The sequence below is a fragment of the Protomyctophum bolini genome (assembly GCF_963924005.1).
Source record: "Protomyctophum bolini genome assembly, chromosome: 6".
NCBI classification, from domain to species: Eukaryota; Metazoa; Chordata; class Actinopteri; order Myctophiformes; family Myctophidae; genus Protomyctophum; species Protomyctophum bolini.
This window is the reverse complement of record NC_137867.1, coordinates 23592800-23608773: the sequence shown is the minus strand read 5'-3', so window position 1 is coordinate 23608773 and position 15974 is coordinate 23592800. Positions and strand designations below refer to the sequence as shown.

General features: G+C 40.1%; 1 protein-coding gene across 1 annotated transcript in view; it reads right to left on the bottom strand.

The window, feature by feature from the left end:
* kntc1 (kinetochore associated 1) overlaps positions 1–15974 on the bottom strand; it is a 42969-nt gene that overhangs the window by 1630 nt on the left and 25365 nt on the right. The window contains exons 40-58 of the mRNA XM_080766996.1: positions 15458–15574; positions 14218–14327; positions 12894–13119; positions 12563–12652; positions 12302–12467; positions 12025–12083; positions 11714–11933; positions 11532–11605; positions 11243–11453; positions 9457–9569; positions 9259–9314; positions 8804–8879; positions 8303–8427; positions 7487–7622; positions 7266–7361; positions 6595–6651; positions 4974–5028; positions 4813–4876; positions 4543–4672 (exon numbers count right to left, since the gene is read on the bottom strand). Of these exons, the coding sequence (XP_080623122.1) occupies positions 4543–4672; positions 4813–4876; positions 4974–5028; positions 6595–6651; positions 7266–7361; positions 7487–7622; positions 8303–8427; positions 8804–8879; positions 9259–9314; positions 9457–9569; positions 11243–11453; positions 11532–11605; positions 11714–11933; positions 12025–12083; positions 12302–12467; positions 12563–12652; positions 12894–13119; positions 14218–14327; positions 15458–15574 (2181 nt within the window). The remainder of the gene's footprint in view (positions 1–4542; positions 4673–4812; positions 4877–4973; positions 5029–6594; positions 6652–7265; positions 7362–7486; positions 7623–8302; positions 8428–8803; positions 8880–9258; positions 9315–9456; positions 9570–11242; positions 11454–11531; positions 11606–11713; positions 11934–12024; positions 12084–12301; positions 12468–12562; positions 12653–12893; positions 13120–14217; positions 14328–15457; positions 15575–15974) is intronic.

The following is a 15974-nucleotide window of genomic DNA, read 5'->3' as shown; positions in this document are numbered from 1 at the left end:
CTCATTTCTTTTAAAAGTTGATCATTTCTCATTATTCTGTTATTATCTATGCTGCTGCATTGTCTGAAGGAAACTAAACCAAGTTTGACTTTTTGGAAAAATGTCAAGTAGCATTTCTTTGTCAGCCTAGTGGGAATATTTGTGCAGTTTCACTGCAATCGGAGGCTGTGTTCATGATTTGCGGCATTTTGTACAAAACGGCCCACTCCTGAAAACTTTGGAAGGCAATCTCAGCCATTTAGGATGGAAAATGAGAAATCAAACAGACCCGTCTTCATCACATAACTATAGAGATTATGTGTACCGATTTGCGTGAGATCAGGATAAAATCTGAAGGAGTAAATTCAAAAGGTGGCGCTATTAAGAGCACATGTGAAAAATGTTTCGTGGCCTCTAGGGAGTGTGCCTACAAAGCTTTACACAGATCGTTCCAGTTATAGGTAAATAAAAACACGAATGGGCCAGTAAGAGCGCCCTCGGCTTAGTTGGAATGTGCATGTAAAATTTCACTCCCATTGCACTCGAACTGCGTTCATGATTTGAGGCATTTTGTTCAAAACGGACCAATCCTGCAAACTTTGGAAGGCAATAGCCAATGGGGATACAATATGGGGAAGTAGGCAGACAGGTCTGTGTTGATCAAATAACTATAGAGACGGTGTATACCAATTTGTGTGATGTATGTATGGTGTTACGGACTGCCGTCCTGATTATAATTAGTGTGGCCCTAAAAGGGCAACCAGAATCTTGTAATTGAGACACTTTATTATTATTATTAGTGTGGTTGCCCAACCAGACTATTGTTATTGTAAACGAGCGATACTTTGCAGCACTACTCCCCACTTTACGTTTTTTCCCTATAACTCTTGAACCGTAAGTCGTAAAATCTAATTGTCTTTTTCCATGGATTCCTTGGGTCATGAATGATGCATTTCCACATATAGGCCACGCCAATTTTAGTCAGGAAAGAAATTCCTACAAATTTGAATTTTCTCCAAAACACACTTTTGGCTCCTCCTACAGATTTTGTCCAAATCTCACAAAAATCGGCACACATAATCTCCGGACCTATCCGATTAAAACACCAACTGCAGAATTTTGGTAGTGCGTATCTTCGGCCGTAATCGTCGTAATAGTAGGATAGGCCTATTTGACAAAAAATGCCGTAAATCACAAACGGAATGTCCGATCCATTCCAAATTTAAATCGCATGTCACGGGTGGTTCAATCAACCAAGTTCCAAAAGCAATTCCATTTTCATCCATAGGGGGGCGCCGCAAATACGGGAAATGTAACCGTTTGTCGCAAAAACATGATTTTTGGGAGATAAATCTCCTCCGAAGTAGTTATGCATGATCACAGGGGTGACGTGACATTGTAATTGGCTGGCAAAATTAGTGGGAGGGGCCTATTGACTGCGGCAACCACACTTTGCATTTCTTCAAAATTGTGACCTTTCTACTAGTTTATATTCATATTTGAATAGAAAAGAGAGGTCGCACACAATGCATCGCGACGCATCGTGAGCTTGTAGATCAGCTATTTTCAAATGGTCGAAATGTATATAGGGTTGAAGTGGTTACAGTAATGTATGTTTTTCTAATCAAAATGTAAGTCTCCAAAGTAACTAGTAACTAAAGTTTTCAAAAAATTGTAGTAGAGTAAAAGTACTGAGATGTAGTGGAGTAGATGTAAAGGTATTGTAAATTTGAATAAAGTCAAGTAAAGTACAAATACCTCAGAATTGTACTTAAGTACAGTATTTGAGTAAATGTACTTATTTACTTTCCACCACTGGGTTAACGGCAGGAGGATGAGTTAACAAAACGTCAACAAAGAGAGAAGTATATGACCAAGCTGTCTGTCTGATGACAAAAAACAAAAGAAAGGAGAGAGAAGTATGACTAAGACACAGAAGTGGTCAATGTTATCCTCAACTTCATATTGACATCTGTTGTCCAGATCATATCTCGACATTGAGGGGGCAGAAAACAGCCCGGTCACGTGGTTATGTATTCACGCGAGCCCTATCGACTACAATACATTCCGTAAACTTCCGTATTTCAAATCTCTGTATTTATGCCAAATATTGCGATATCGATACGATATTACCGTTAAAATTTCATATTCTACATGTTAAGTGTTGCAACACTTATACATACACGCACGCACACGTGTGGGGATTGAAAAACCATAAAACCTGGGTGATCTATTCTACTGTATGCTATCAAATTGTATGTTTATTCATGCAGCATAGTACTGTACAGTATATTGGTGTTATAAGATGTATGTTATACTTTAGCTATTGAAAAATAGCAGATCTACAAGCTCATAACGAGGCACCGAGTGCCACGCTACGAGCTTGTAGGTCTGCTATTTTTGAAAAATCGTGAAAATGTAGTTTGCTTCATGGGGGGTCCCTGGAACAACATATTTTCATATTTTCAATTACATATATTTTTGGGGTCCTTGACATGAAAAACTTTAAGAATGACTGACATAGAAACATAGGCTTTTCAGAAAACTGACATTTGCAGAAATGTCTTCAGGTCTAAATGGGACCGGACAGCATCTCCATGCATGATATGATCTACTGCACCACGGATATGTCAACATGAAGTCGAAATGAGTCATAGTTCTCTCTTTTTGTATCTTTTTGTCATCAGTTTCCTCCTTTAAGTGAAAGAAAAGTAGTGTCAAAATATCTTTTGTATATTCGGCTTCAAAACAGGCCGTATAGTAGCTTTTCGTGCTGGGGCCCTTTACCGTTTGTCGCAAAAACATGCATTTTGTGGGTTAAATCCCCTCCGAATTACTTACACATGATCTAATTCTAAGGTGTGACTTGAAATTGTAATTGGCTGGCAATATTAGTGGGAGGGGCATATGTAAGCCACTGCGGCAACCACACTTTTCTAGTTGTTATTGTATTTGGTTAATTAAGTTGGAAATGTTGGCAGCCCATGTTATATTGTTTCCCTTTGGTGTTCTCTATATTAAGGTCATGAATGGAGAATGTAGAGAATGGGTGTGGTGTATAGAGTAAAAAAATAAAATCCGGACCGAAACGACAGCCCCGCCCCCCCCCGCTACTCATTTCAGTGGAAGTTGCTCAGTGGCGTTTTGAAGTACCTGGAAGAACGGTCTACTTTAGCAGTTTTTCGATTTGGACACCAAATTTGGTGTCCAAAATGCGGAAGTGCAAACGGGCGCTCAATGTCAAACTCCAGCGGCACAGGGTTTCCTCGTCATAAATCCACGGGTCCGCCTGTAGTCCCACCTAGACGACGGCTTACTTCTGCAGCAGAGACTCCATCCCTCTTGTCCTCCACCCATGTTGCCTTTTCTTTTGTTTGCTTTAGTATTTTGTTTATTTAGTTAGTTTGTCTTCAGTCCTTTGAGTAAGTTAGATTTTGTTATCACAGTTTCATGTTCAGTTATTTATTGTACTTGCCTTGTATTTGTACTTTTGTATTTCCCTATGTAATGTGAAACCCTGCTTTACCATCCTGTAGGGGTGTGTTTGATAGTTAATTTGTTTGATCCTATTTATTGTATTTTTGTTAGTGTAGTGAGGTTAGTAATTGTATTTTTGTTTCCAATTTGCTAGAGAAATTAGTTAGGGGTAATTTTTATTTTCTTAAGATGGCAAGTTTTTCACAAAGAACAAAGAATTGACACGTTTTTGTCTCTGTCAAAAGAAAAAAGGAGATAACAAATCTTTTGTAAAAGTTATCTCCTCATTATTATGTCATCTCCCCCTACCCTAGACAGGGGGTCGTAACATATGGATAAAATGTGTACATAAAGAAATGTGTTTTGCAAACATTGCTCATGGTGGCACTATAACAGGCAATTGTGGGAAAAAGTGGGACAGAGGCAACGATCGGTGACGGAGATTAGCTGTACACGGACAAAGTGCACTTACCTTCCAAATATGCTTCCTACAACTTTCAAATAATATTTTATTATGATTATAATACTAGACAATCCGACAATATTCATCCTCCCTTCAGCCGTACCACTCTTGGCCAGTTCTCCATAAAAGTCAGAGGTTCTTTACTCTGGAATTCACACATACTTATTGCCAACTCCGCATCTTCACTCTGTAACTTTAAACATAGATTTAGGGCCAGCCTCTTGAAGTTACCCTCTCCAATTTATTCTAACGTAATGTAGCGCATACACGCGCGCACACACGCGCGCACGCACACACAGACACACACACTTCACAAGTGTAAATAATGTATTTCTTGTTGTTTTTGTTTTTGTTATTTTCCATACCTATGTTTGATTACCTTGTCTTAATATTTGTATATTACTATTTGTTAAATTGTATATTAACTTTGGTGAGAACCACATATAAGCCTTCCCTGGGTTTCTTTTCTCACCTGCACACACTTCTTTTATTGATGTTACCTTTTTTGTACTGTTTTTATTGTGCGAAATAAACTAAACAAAGTGCAAAACATACTCTCCCCATGCCTTCGGCCTGGTGGAGACAAAGTACAACCTTGACCAAATCATCTGTTAATCAGTCACCTGAATCTGCTGTTCCTTTTTCCTGGAACAGGGGATGAGGAGGAGAGATCCGAGTGCAAGGGCTGACAGACCAAACTGGGCAAAGCGGTTGGCAATTCCTATCAGGTCCAGATTCAATAGGAACGGACACCTGTTGAAACAAAGGCCAAGACAGACAACATTAACCATGATTCAGGTCACTGCTGTCCCATGAACCTATTCATTTATCAAGTCACATGGCCACCATCTCTGGAATAAACCGGCAACAAGAAAAGTTTCAACAGCGCTTACTTGAGAAGAAGAGCAAAAGTCCTGTGGAGGGTGGCCTGTTGATCGGGACTCAATGGAACAGATGCTGTGACAATCAAAGCAATCAACGGCAGTTATTTTAACATATTATACATTTAAAGATCAAACTGTAAAAGCAGCTGGCAACCACTATGATGCGATACCTGAGACAAAGGGTGCCAGTATCATGCTCCTCCAGGTCCGAGAAAAACAGGAGATCTGTGTGGACAATGAAACGTCACAAGAGATTATTCAATATTTTAACCAATTACCTTAGTTATAAAATGCTGTAAACTAACTGGGTTTATTTTTTCGCTCCATGTGTGTGAATAAAAAAATGTGAATACCGGTACATTTTAATTTGGAGAAGGACTGACTGATTCTGTGTTACAGACAATACCTCACCACCTTGGCACTGGCAGGTTTGCATCAGCTGAATGTAATTCCATCCAAAATTAAGAATACAATGCTTATAGCTGCTAGTTAGTTTGTAAACCAGTGAGTTACAAAATGCACCATTATGAGTAGGTGCATCGACGGTTTCATCATTGCAAAGTCATTGTGTAATCTGTCCACACGCTACCTATAGTTCCTCCATGAGAAGTTTATCACTACAGTGTACCCCGCTCCCTGATTATTACTTGCGCAAGCAGAGCGCGCAAGTACTAGTTTCGCCCGGGACTCGTATGCACCGTTGCAGCATTTTCGATGCATATGCACCGTACCAACAATTTTGATGCGTATGCACCGTCCCAGCAATATTTATGCGTATGCACCGTCCCAGCAAATGACGTAATGACTACTTGTGCCTGATACGGCAGTGGTGCCAGATTACATACAGTACATGTATACATATAGGAGCATTACCTTTAATCCTCCCGACACTAAAACATATCGTCATTACGTCACCACCATCGAAAACCATTGGTTTTGCTGGGACGGTGCATACGCATTGAAAAAGCTGGGACGGTGCATACTCATCGAAAATGCTGGGACGGTGCATACGCATCGAAAATGCTGGGACGGTGCATACGCATCGAAAATGCTGGGACGGTGCATACGGCGCAAAGTAACCACAGTATACCGCTAATCAACTTACAAATTACATATAGTATGTATAACTAGCTCTCAATGATTACGTAATAAAGATGTGGATTAAAGGACCCAATGCCAGAGTGTAATTGGTTTTCGATGGTGACTTAATGAGTAATGACTAATGACGATATGTTTTAGTGTTGGGAGGATTAAAGGTAATGCTCCTATGTATACATGCGCCTATGTATACATGTATGTAATCTGGCACCACTGCTGTATCAGGCACAAGTAGTCATTACGTGATTTGCTGGGACGGTGCATACGCATCGAATATGCTGGGACAGTGCATACGCATGAAAAGTGGCGCAAAGTAATTTTTTACATGCATAAAGTAGGTAGGTAGCAAATAGTTAAACCAAACAATTCAACATTTCAAACGTTCCTTCACAGAGAAACTGAGATTTTACAGTTTGTAGCGGTCGAAAGTACTTGCGTGCTCTGCTTGCGCACTATGGCCTACTAGTATGCACTCGACAGAGTGCAGTTCTAGTTGTGCCTGTCAATTACTCTCAAAATAGGCATAATAAATTTGATTATTTGCCACCCCAGTAAACACAACTTAGTACATAGCTTATCGTGCTATGGCGGAAAATGTTCTTGGCATGGTGGTAGTGCAGTAAGTGCACCACTGCTCAGTCAAGAAAGAAGAAACACATCACATTAGTTTGTTGAGAACTAAATCTAAATTACCTGCCACAGAGAGGGAACAGCAGCTAATGCCTCCAGCACCTTCTGGAGGTGGCTGATCTGTTGAAAAACAAAAAAGACAATTCATGTTAACAGTAGGGACCTGAAGCCGATTATGCAAATGCCTTCTAAATCAGTAGTTCTCACACATTTAAGATTTTTCAAAAATGTAAAAAAACTAATATGTACAAGATTATGTAGTAGTGTTCGTATAGTAGAAAAAGTTCTAAAAATATTTTATTCTAGTGCCAGTACTACTGAATGTCTTGACAGAGGTGACTGAAACATTGACACATTTAAGCAGTGTCTGTAGCTAAATGGGTCCAGGATGTAAGGGTCCATTTGACCCCAGCACAACCAGAAGAATCTTTGGAAGTGTGCATGTTTCCTCTTCCAAGTTTGATTCTATGACTTGCAGTTTCATTATTTTCATTTGCCATGAAAATAATTGTGTAAGTGTTGTTGCTGTTGTTGTAGCTGTTTTTTACTGTTGAGACCGAAGACAAATTTCCACACGTGGACAATAAATTAAACTAACTAACTAACTTGTCTTTAAAGACCATCTGCAGACAGGTTACTTACAATACTTACTAAACATATTATTACTAGTAGTACTAGTGCCACACCCCATGAAGAGATTATTCTTTAATTCAGTTCAAACTTCATCTTCTCACCATGTTGAAGTTTAGCAGCTTCTGCAGTAAACCATTCCACAGTTGGGGATCAAACACTTGATACTCCAGACAAAGATCTGCCACCAAACGCACAGCCTGCAGAGAAACTACTCCCGTTAATGTCTATACACGGCCACATACATCTCATACATACTCTCAATGAAGAGGAACAATTCAATCTAAATTAACTAAACAGGCTTATATTTTCAGTGGTACAGCACCTGTGGTTCGTGACTGTGGTTCTTCCACAACCCCTTAATCATGCCTTCTTTTGGACTGTTGAGGAATGATTCCACAGTGTAAGGAATGTTTAAAGCCTCCAGGTTGGAGACATAGATGTAACACTTCAGGTAGTACCTGCATGGGATGTAAAATACAACATCAGTGAATAAGACATAACACCCCTGATGAAGGCCAACTGTGGCAGAAATGTCGTGTACCATGTATACAAAGAGAAAAAAGAAGCGCTGCAGGGATCAGTCAGTGGCTCAAATAGATAAGTACTCTTTGGTGATACAGGTAGGAACATACCGATAACGGTATGTACAAAAAGGTTTTTCAAAAAAAGAAAATCCGTGGAATTCTTCTTTGCAAGTCTGCACCTTTGGGAATTGAGCAGTACCTTTGTGTTTTGAGCCAACTAACATACGGTTGGGGAATTCCAGCTGATGTATACCATTTGTTTGGTTGGATATACTAGGCCGGGCAACAAGAAATGCCTGGGTGGGAATCTGTACATTCTCAGAACTTATTTGCCCTGGACAATGGAATGCTAGTAGGACCAGAAAGTGATCAGCTTGTGTTGATTGGTCAGCTGATGTATCTTACCTAGGCATTATATTATACAATCGTAGCCCAAAAGTTAACTTAAATTGTTGATTCAATGCTAGTAGAAAAGCGGCCTTCGGGTGTGTGAACAATTTCTGTGTGGTTAGCAGTGTTTTGTTATTGGGGCAAAAGTATCCATAAGTATGCATATAAAACTTCCAAATTCCCATTGAATACATGATTTGATCTTTGACGAGAGAAGAACTTACTTAATCTTTGTAGAGGGGATCTTGAGCTCTGCCTCCAGAGTGGCAGCATCGGCCAGGTGGATGAGACAAAGCAAGGCTCGACTCCGGTGGCAGGAGGTCAGGCGAGGTCCAGAACTGCCATGGGGCTGAACAAGGAATGAACCCATTAAAACCGAGAAAGTCTGTTAATCTGTGGTCATTTTAGATTTTAGCTATACATTGCACATTGGTTGCCTATTCAAAAATAGCAGATATAATAATAAAATCATGAAAATGTTTGCAAATCTTTGTATATCTTTTTCGAAGCGAACATTTTAAACTCAAATCTTTGCTTCCAGGGGTTCCTGGGACAAAATGTTTTCAGATGGGGGTCTGCAGCCAAATCAATTTAAGTTATGTTTAAGTCTTTTTTCGACATTTGGTAGAATCGACCCCAGGCCTGTCAATCAGGAACACTTAAAATGTTATATGATTTCATGATAATTCAGGTACAAACTTGATTCATCCCACATAATTACTCACCCATGTTTCCACAGACAATAAGGGGCTCAGCAGGCAGACAGTGTCCATGGGGTATGCCTGCAGTAGATGCACCACCCTGAAGAACATAGTTGAGCACAGCACATACTGTATGTAATTAATATTTACTTTTCCCTTTCTGCATGATCACCTATGAGAAAAAAGAGACTGCATAGCTGCCACATTTAAAAGGCACAGCCATTGCACTTTTACTGGCTCAGTGGAACACGTCCAGAAGTTGAGCACAGTTTTGAGAAAGAACAATTTATATCAGTTGACTAGTAGACAGATAAATGATATCGCTATACGCAAAGTATTTTATACATTTTAATAGCATTATGAAGATGCAAATAGTGTGACTTCACGTTCTTGTGGGGATTTTCAATTGCTTCGCCAATATGGAACAGATTACAAAATTGACAGTTCAAAACTACTACACACTATAAAAATGCCTGTACCTCATTAAATCTGGGTCTTCCTCAATGTTGCTAGCACATTCTTGATTGTTGATGTCCTTCATGAAAAATACATAGTAACCCTTAGTCAGTGACTCAACATAAGCAGAATAAAAAGGAGATGGATAACCATTGCAGTTAGCTGATCATTTGAAATATAAGCAATGCAAGCCTGAAAAGTCATATACAGATTTGTCAAACCTGGGCCATGGCTGAGCCAGTTTTACAGATCCACTTCTCCAACAGCATATTTCGGATCTTCAGAAGATCCACCTTGCTGCTGGTGGCTATTTCCTTACATACAGCATGAATGTCTGTTCAGAAACAAATCATCTTCATATAAACATATTGTAATGTAGTACACAATTTTAATTATGTCCACCTAGCACTCACACTAGTATGAATCACTATAGTTTAAAATAATTTCAACAAAAGGGTGTAGATGAGCAGTCTCACATCGTTTACTCTGCCATGTTAGACTGCAAAAAGCCACAGATACAACACATGGTTGTACTGGCCAGCTCCCAGGTTTTAATGTGAGTGTGTGTGTGTGTGTGTGTCCACGTGCACGCATGTGTGTGTGTCTGTCTGTTTCTATGTACAGGGCGTTGCTGAAAATTGCTGTGTGCTCAGCTACTTCCCTGGGTAAACAAAGGATACGAAAGAAAATGTCTGGATAGGAACACTAATGTGGTATTGTTTTCACAAAAGGGTCAGTCGAAGTCCGTATTGAAGGCTTTCTAAAAACAAAATTAGCATGTTGGTGATCTGTGGCCAGTGGAAAACAAGTCTTTGGTTTACTGGTGAGAAACTTAGCGTTTGCCTCATTAGTTGTACAGTACACCACGTAGCGTTTGCCTCATTAAGAGGGCTATAATTACAAGACTTGGAGGAGAGATTCATAATAATTACTAAAATGAATTACCTTAGAAGCCTCATGGTGGGGCTATAACAGCCAACTTTACGTTTTGGGGTATAACTCTTGAACCGTAGGTCATAAAATCTAAATGTTTTCCCCCTGGATTCCTTGGGTCATGACGCATCTCCCCATATAGGCCACGCCCATTTGCGTCTAGATAGATTTCCCGCCATTTTGAATTTTGTTCAAAACACACTTTTGGATCCTCCACCTACAATACATATTTTGTCCAAATCTCACAAAAATCAGTACACATGATCTCGGGACCTATCCGATTAAAACAGCACAGTCAGAATTTAGATCTTCTGCATCGTTCGGCCGTAATCGTCTTCCGAAGTTAGTGGGAGGGGCCTATTTTACAAAAAATGCCACAACTCACGCACGGAATGTCCGATCCATCCCAAATCTGAATCACATGTCGAGGGTGGCTTAATCAACGCAGAGCCAAAAGCAATTCCATTTTCGACGGGTGCGATGTAGGCAACCACACTTTGCAATTTCCCAGAATTGCTTCTTTCTAGTTATTCTTCCACTGGATTAGTCTTTTGTTTGACGCATTATACCTCCCAGTTTTGACTGTACGCACTTGAGCCATATGTCAAATTGACCGGTGTGCTTGTATTTTGTTAAGAGAAATGTTGTATAGTTTAATTGATATGAATTTATTAGTGAATTAAATTTCCCCATTGACATGAATGGGAAAAGGCAAAAAATGATAGATTTCTTTTGAATTTTGTCCAAAACACACTTTTTGCTTTTCCTCCTACAGATTTTTTACAAATCTCACAAAAATCTGTACACGTGATCTCTGGACCCATCCAATTAAAACACGACCTGCAGAATTTTGATAGTGCGTAACGTTCGGCCGTAATCTAGTTAGTTGTATACCAGTAAACCAAGGCAAGACCTTTACACCTGGCGCAGACACATACTGTAGCTTCTCCCATTTTGTGTCATCTACTGTATAGAGCATCTACGGTATATACAACACACCCCCACGGCAAGAGTTCAAATAATAATTATGATGTAGCATTGTGTTACAGTATTGGCCAAGGCGGTGGTACTTGCCAGGATAGGCTTGACCCATTGAATTCTTGTAGCGCTGCTCCACGCTGATGTGCTCATAGAGAGCGACTATGAGTCTGGCTGGCAGCCCAGTCAGTTTAAGAAGCTCTGGGCTGTTGAGCTGGCTGGCCATCATAATGTTCTCTGTGGCTGAACGCTGGAACTGCAACTTCAGCTTGGACAAAAAGGACTCAACCTTGGCCCGTGCAGTCTCCTGCTCAGGATAAGACAAGCAAAAATAAAACCCCAACAGATATACAATCAAACATAACATACGACTGTGAAGACTGACCTCAATGTTTGGGTCCTTAAGCCATATATCAGCAAGAGATAAGCAGAATCGAAGTGACTGAGTCTTCTCAAGGCCTATGAATAAATGAATAAATACAATACAAGTGAGAAAATATAATGCATGTGTATAAACTGACAAAGCAATGTTATGTCAAGTGTCTGTTATGAACAGGCCGATCAGACCTGGGGGCAGTTCCTGAGCAATCCTATGGGCTGTGGCTGTAGCCAACTCTAGGTTCTGTATGCAGTTGATATACTCCATCATCGTCTTTGCCACTTTGAAAGTCTCCTTTTTCTGTAAAACATGCCTCTGGCCCTTCTTGCTCTGCTCCAACAGCAGAGGCTTCATTCTCTTATCCAAGAAGTGGTTCACAGCAGACATGTACAGCTTGTCAAGATTCACCTTGAAGGAAACAAGACACAACATTATGATGGATGTACAGTTAAGGTGCTTTTTATTTTTTATTGAGGTTGTATACATTTGAATTATCTACCTTCATAAGCTTGCTAATCAGGAGAAGAGTAGGGAAGGTCTCCTCACTGAGCTCAGGAGCTAAATAGGAAATATTTTAATGTTTAATTGATTAATTGTAATCATAACGAAACTAACGAGGATCACTGTGCCGTGCACTGCAACACAATACAATAAATTTGTTACAGTGTTAATGTCAGACATGTATTAAAATAAGGCAAAAGGGGATAAATAAAAGGATGATGTTCTAAAAAAGCTAAAGCAGCAGTCTTTTAGGTAACTAGTGTACCGGTACTCACAGATGATCTTCCAGAAATGATTGGTCTGCATAAGCAGGTGGACAGGCAATCTGCTTTTGGACAGAGGAGTAGACTCCAAGCCGTTATCCAAAAGATAGGTGCTCTCTATGTCTGAAGGAGGCGAGATACGCTTGTAGGACTTCAGGTGTTGAACGAGTCCCATTGCCTGCAGATGGTTAAGACACCAATTGCTTATAAATTGTTTTTGTAAAGACATCAAGTGATTAAGTGTACTAATTTCTGAGAAAAAATAATCCACACCTGACTAACTGAGAAGCTGGGGACATTCTCACCAGCTGTCTGTATGATCTTGAGCACAACTTCAATCCTCTCATAGTTATAGGGACTGAGCTGCAGAAGCAAGGCATTTTTCATAATGGAAAATAATAAATACAGTCATTATCCAAAAGCATCACATAAGCATGCAACAGGGCTTGATCAAAAAAATATATATATATTTTACAAGCACCATCTACAAAAAAGGCTGACATAAATCTAGATCAATAGTCTAATGAAGGCTAAATGAACTAATTCAGTTAATAAGAAGAACAAGCAAACACATTAGCAGTAGAATAATCTCCCAACAACAGACCTTGAGCATGGCAGCACTGAGGCTGTCGGTGAGGTTGGTGGTGCTCTGCAGCATGGGAATGATCTGCAGGACCCGTTCCAGGGCATCCGCATGGCTCAGAGACGGCACCTCTTCCAGGCCTAACCCAGGATCACCAGCTGCTCCAGTGTCTTCGTCCTCCTCCTGTAGCAGCAACAGGGTTGTGATGTAGCGGTTGATCACGCTATCTCGATCCAGACCAAAGGTGCTGTTGGAAGCAAAGGAGAACGTGTAAATCTAATCTACTGTAAGTACTTGATGCATGCAGCAACTCCCAGTGATCATTTTAGTCAACAGCATCAACTGTCATGCCCACAGCTCTGTTACAAGACGCAGGGATAACATGATGGCAATACACATATTTTCTACAATAGACCACCCCCTCTATGGAGCTTTGGTACACATTCTCTCAGCACACTCACTTCCACAACCATTGTTAAGTACTCTGACAAGGTTTTAGACTTATCATCCCTCCGTCTACGTCTTCGCCTACTGTACAGTTAAAAAAATATATCATTCAGGCACATTACAGCTACCACTTTTGCGCCACAGACAGAACGTCATCAACACCACGCCGCGCTTCTGATCGTGGCATATTTCACCAGGTCACCAATTTACCCGTAACACCGCCATGTTGGAGTGGCTGCGCAACTCGCACACCTGCCCCACACAATATGCCTGCGCTTTGGACCGCGACACAGACAGGGACTGTCGTCCACAGCAACAGGTTTTGTAGTGAGTTGTGCTTTCATTCCAATTTAAATGTTCCCATTCTGCATAGTGCAGACTAGAAAAAAATACTTTAATCAATCCGTCCCTCACGCAAACAGGTAGGCTATCTTTGCTGCCAGATTTCAGCTCTGAGCCAGAAACAAGCAATCACGTCTATGCTTTCATTCCCCACTGTCTTCAGTGGTTCAGCCACTCCAATAAACAGCAATGCGTGTCCCTATGTATGTATGTATGTATGCATGCATGTAGAAAAAGTGAGGACGCCAATTGTGATTGGCCGGAATATGATGATGTATGATAAGAGTGCCCACTTCACACAGGTCTGATTATTAAATATTGTTGCTGTTGCCCAATATTTAGCCGACCTCACACACTTGGCATTTGCTGCTACTACCTGGATGCATGGCGAAAACCAACACCTTCATTGCTCACTACAATTTGCTGTGCAACATGGCATAGGTGACAACGTTGCAAGGGAGCCAATGACGCGTGGAACTAGAATTGAGTTTCTAGAGTTTCTAGTCCAATACAGTTGTGAAGAAGACCAATGTACAAACTGTGTTGGCCAGCAGACCTGCAGTACTGGAGGATGATGTCAGGTGTGATGCTCATGTTCTTCACCAGAACTGGGATCAGAGCACTTTTCATCTCTGGGTGCTGGCGGAAAACAGACTGAATGGATATCTATAAACAGGAAAAGACATGTGGTTAAATGAAGGGCAACAGTAAAAAACTTCTGATATTTATGCTATGTCCATATCTCAACAATAATATCAGTTGCTTTTTGCCTATATACAGCTTTTCGTCCAAACACGTGTCACATTTGCCATCGACAAATAATTTACGTCAAATGTGGACAAGCAAATCGACTTTTCGATATATATATATATAAATAAAATACATTGAATATTTCTTTAACATTGTATCATGGTTAAAAGATAATAACATAAGTTGACAAATTAATTCATGAGGAAGTAGGAAGTATACATTTTTTGTATTGGATGATGTATAAGAGCACCCCTCATTTCACACAGGTGTGATTTATTTTAATATAAATACATGGAAATTACTGAATTAATGACTTAACTGATGCTACTTAACGTAATGTTCTGAAATCTATATCTACATGTACATAGGGCAAATATGTTGCCCTGTCTTTAAGTTTGAGAAAGACAGCTTGCGGCTGGGTCCAACAGTGCAGCCAGTTTATGTTAAATTACTGCATATGAAAGCACGTTGTAATCGAGATCTCTCTATGTTTGTAGAGAAGATCGTCAGTAGAGGTTATTCCTGTTTTTTGGACCTTGTAGTCCTATTCGTGGACCCTATGGGATCTGTACCTTTCCTTAGGTGCTAGGGGGAGGGAACTGTATGAACTAGTCAGTAAGCTTGAGCCCAGTGTTAGCTAGGTGCCTCCTTCTTATATGATTCCAAATACTTACTTGTAGTATGAGATACTATATAGAGGGTATGCGTGTGACATCATCATACCCGAAGTTATGAGGGAACGTCTACCGAGTGGAAAAACACTATTTTCTGGCCTTAACAGCCCATACATCCAAACAGAAAGGTCCTATTTTATTGCATTAGACAATGTTAAACGACAGACATTAAACTCACTTTTCCACTCGATTTCCCATTCACTTCATGCATGCGCATACCCTCTATTATATAGTATGAAATACGTACTTGTAGTATTATTATTGCTGAATGCTTTTATGCGCCATACTTTATAGTGATGTAACGCCATACTGTCAACCGTTTCCGTGACAACAAGTGAATATTAAACTGTGAATTTCATCCACAATACAAACCCCTAATTTGCCCAGCTTGATGCCCCACTCTGCATCTGTGATGACTGACTGAAACTTCTCTTGTTCCTCTTCCTCTCCATACAAGTGGCAGAGATGCGCTCCAACCATGGCCACAGCCTGCATTAGAAAATGAAAAGTGGATTACATAAAAAATTAAATAGGATGTGTATTCCATTTGTTCCCACTAGAAAATGCTAACAAACGTCCAATTTGACATTTCTAAGTGATTGTGTGCAGACTGGAGTGAGAATGGAGTGAGATGTGCAATATCAAATCCAAATCTAAAATGTAACTATCCCTTTATTATATTAACAGTCTATGGAACTAAAGTGAACTGGAAAAAAATAATTGATGTCTAAAAATGTTCTATTAAAACAGACAGAAATCAATTGAATATGGATTTTTACAAGAGGATGTACACAAATAGCCACTGGCTCTGCTGCCTTTTTCAGGGGCTGTGCCTTTGAAGAAGGCAGCAGAGCAAGAATTCTTTTCCGTTTGATCATCTTGAAAATGT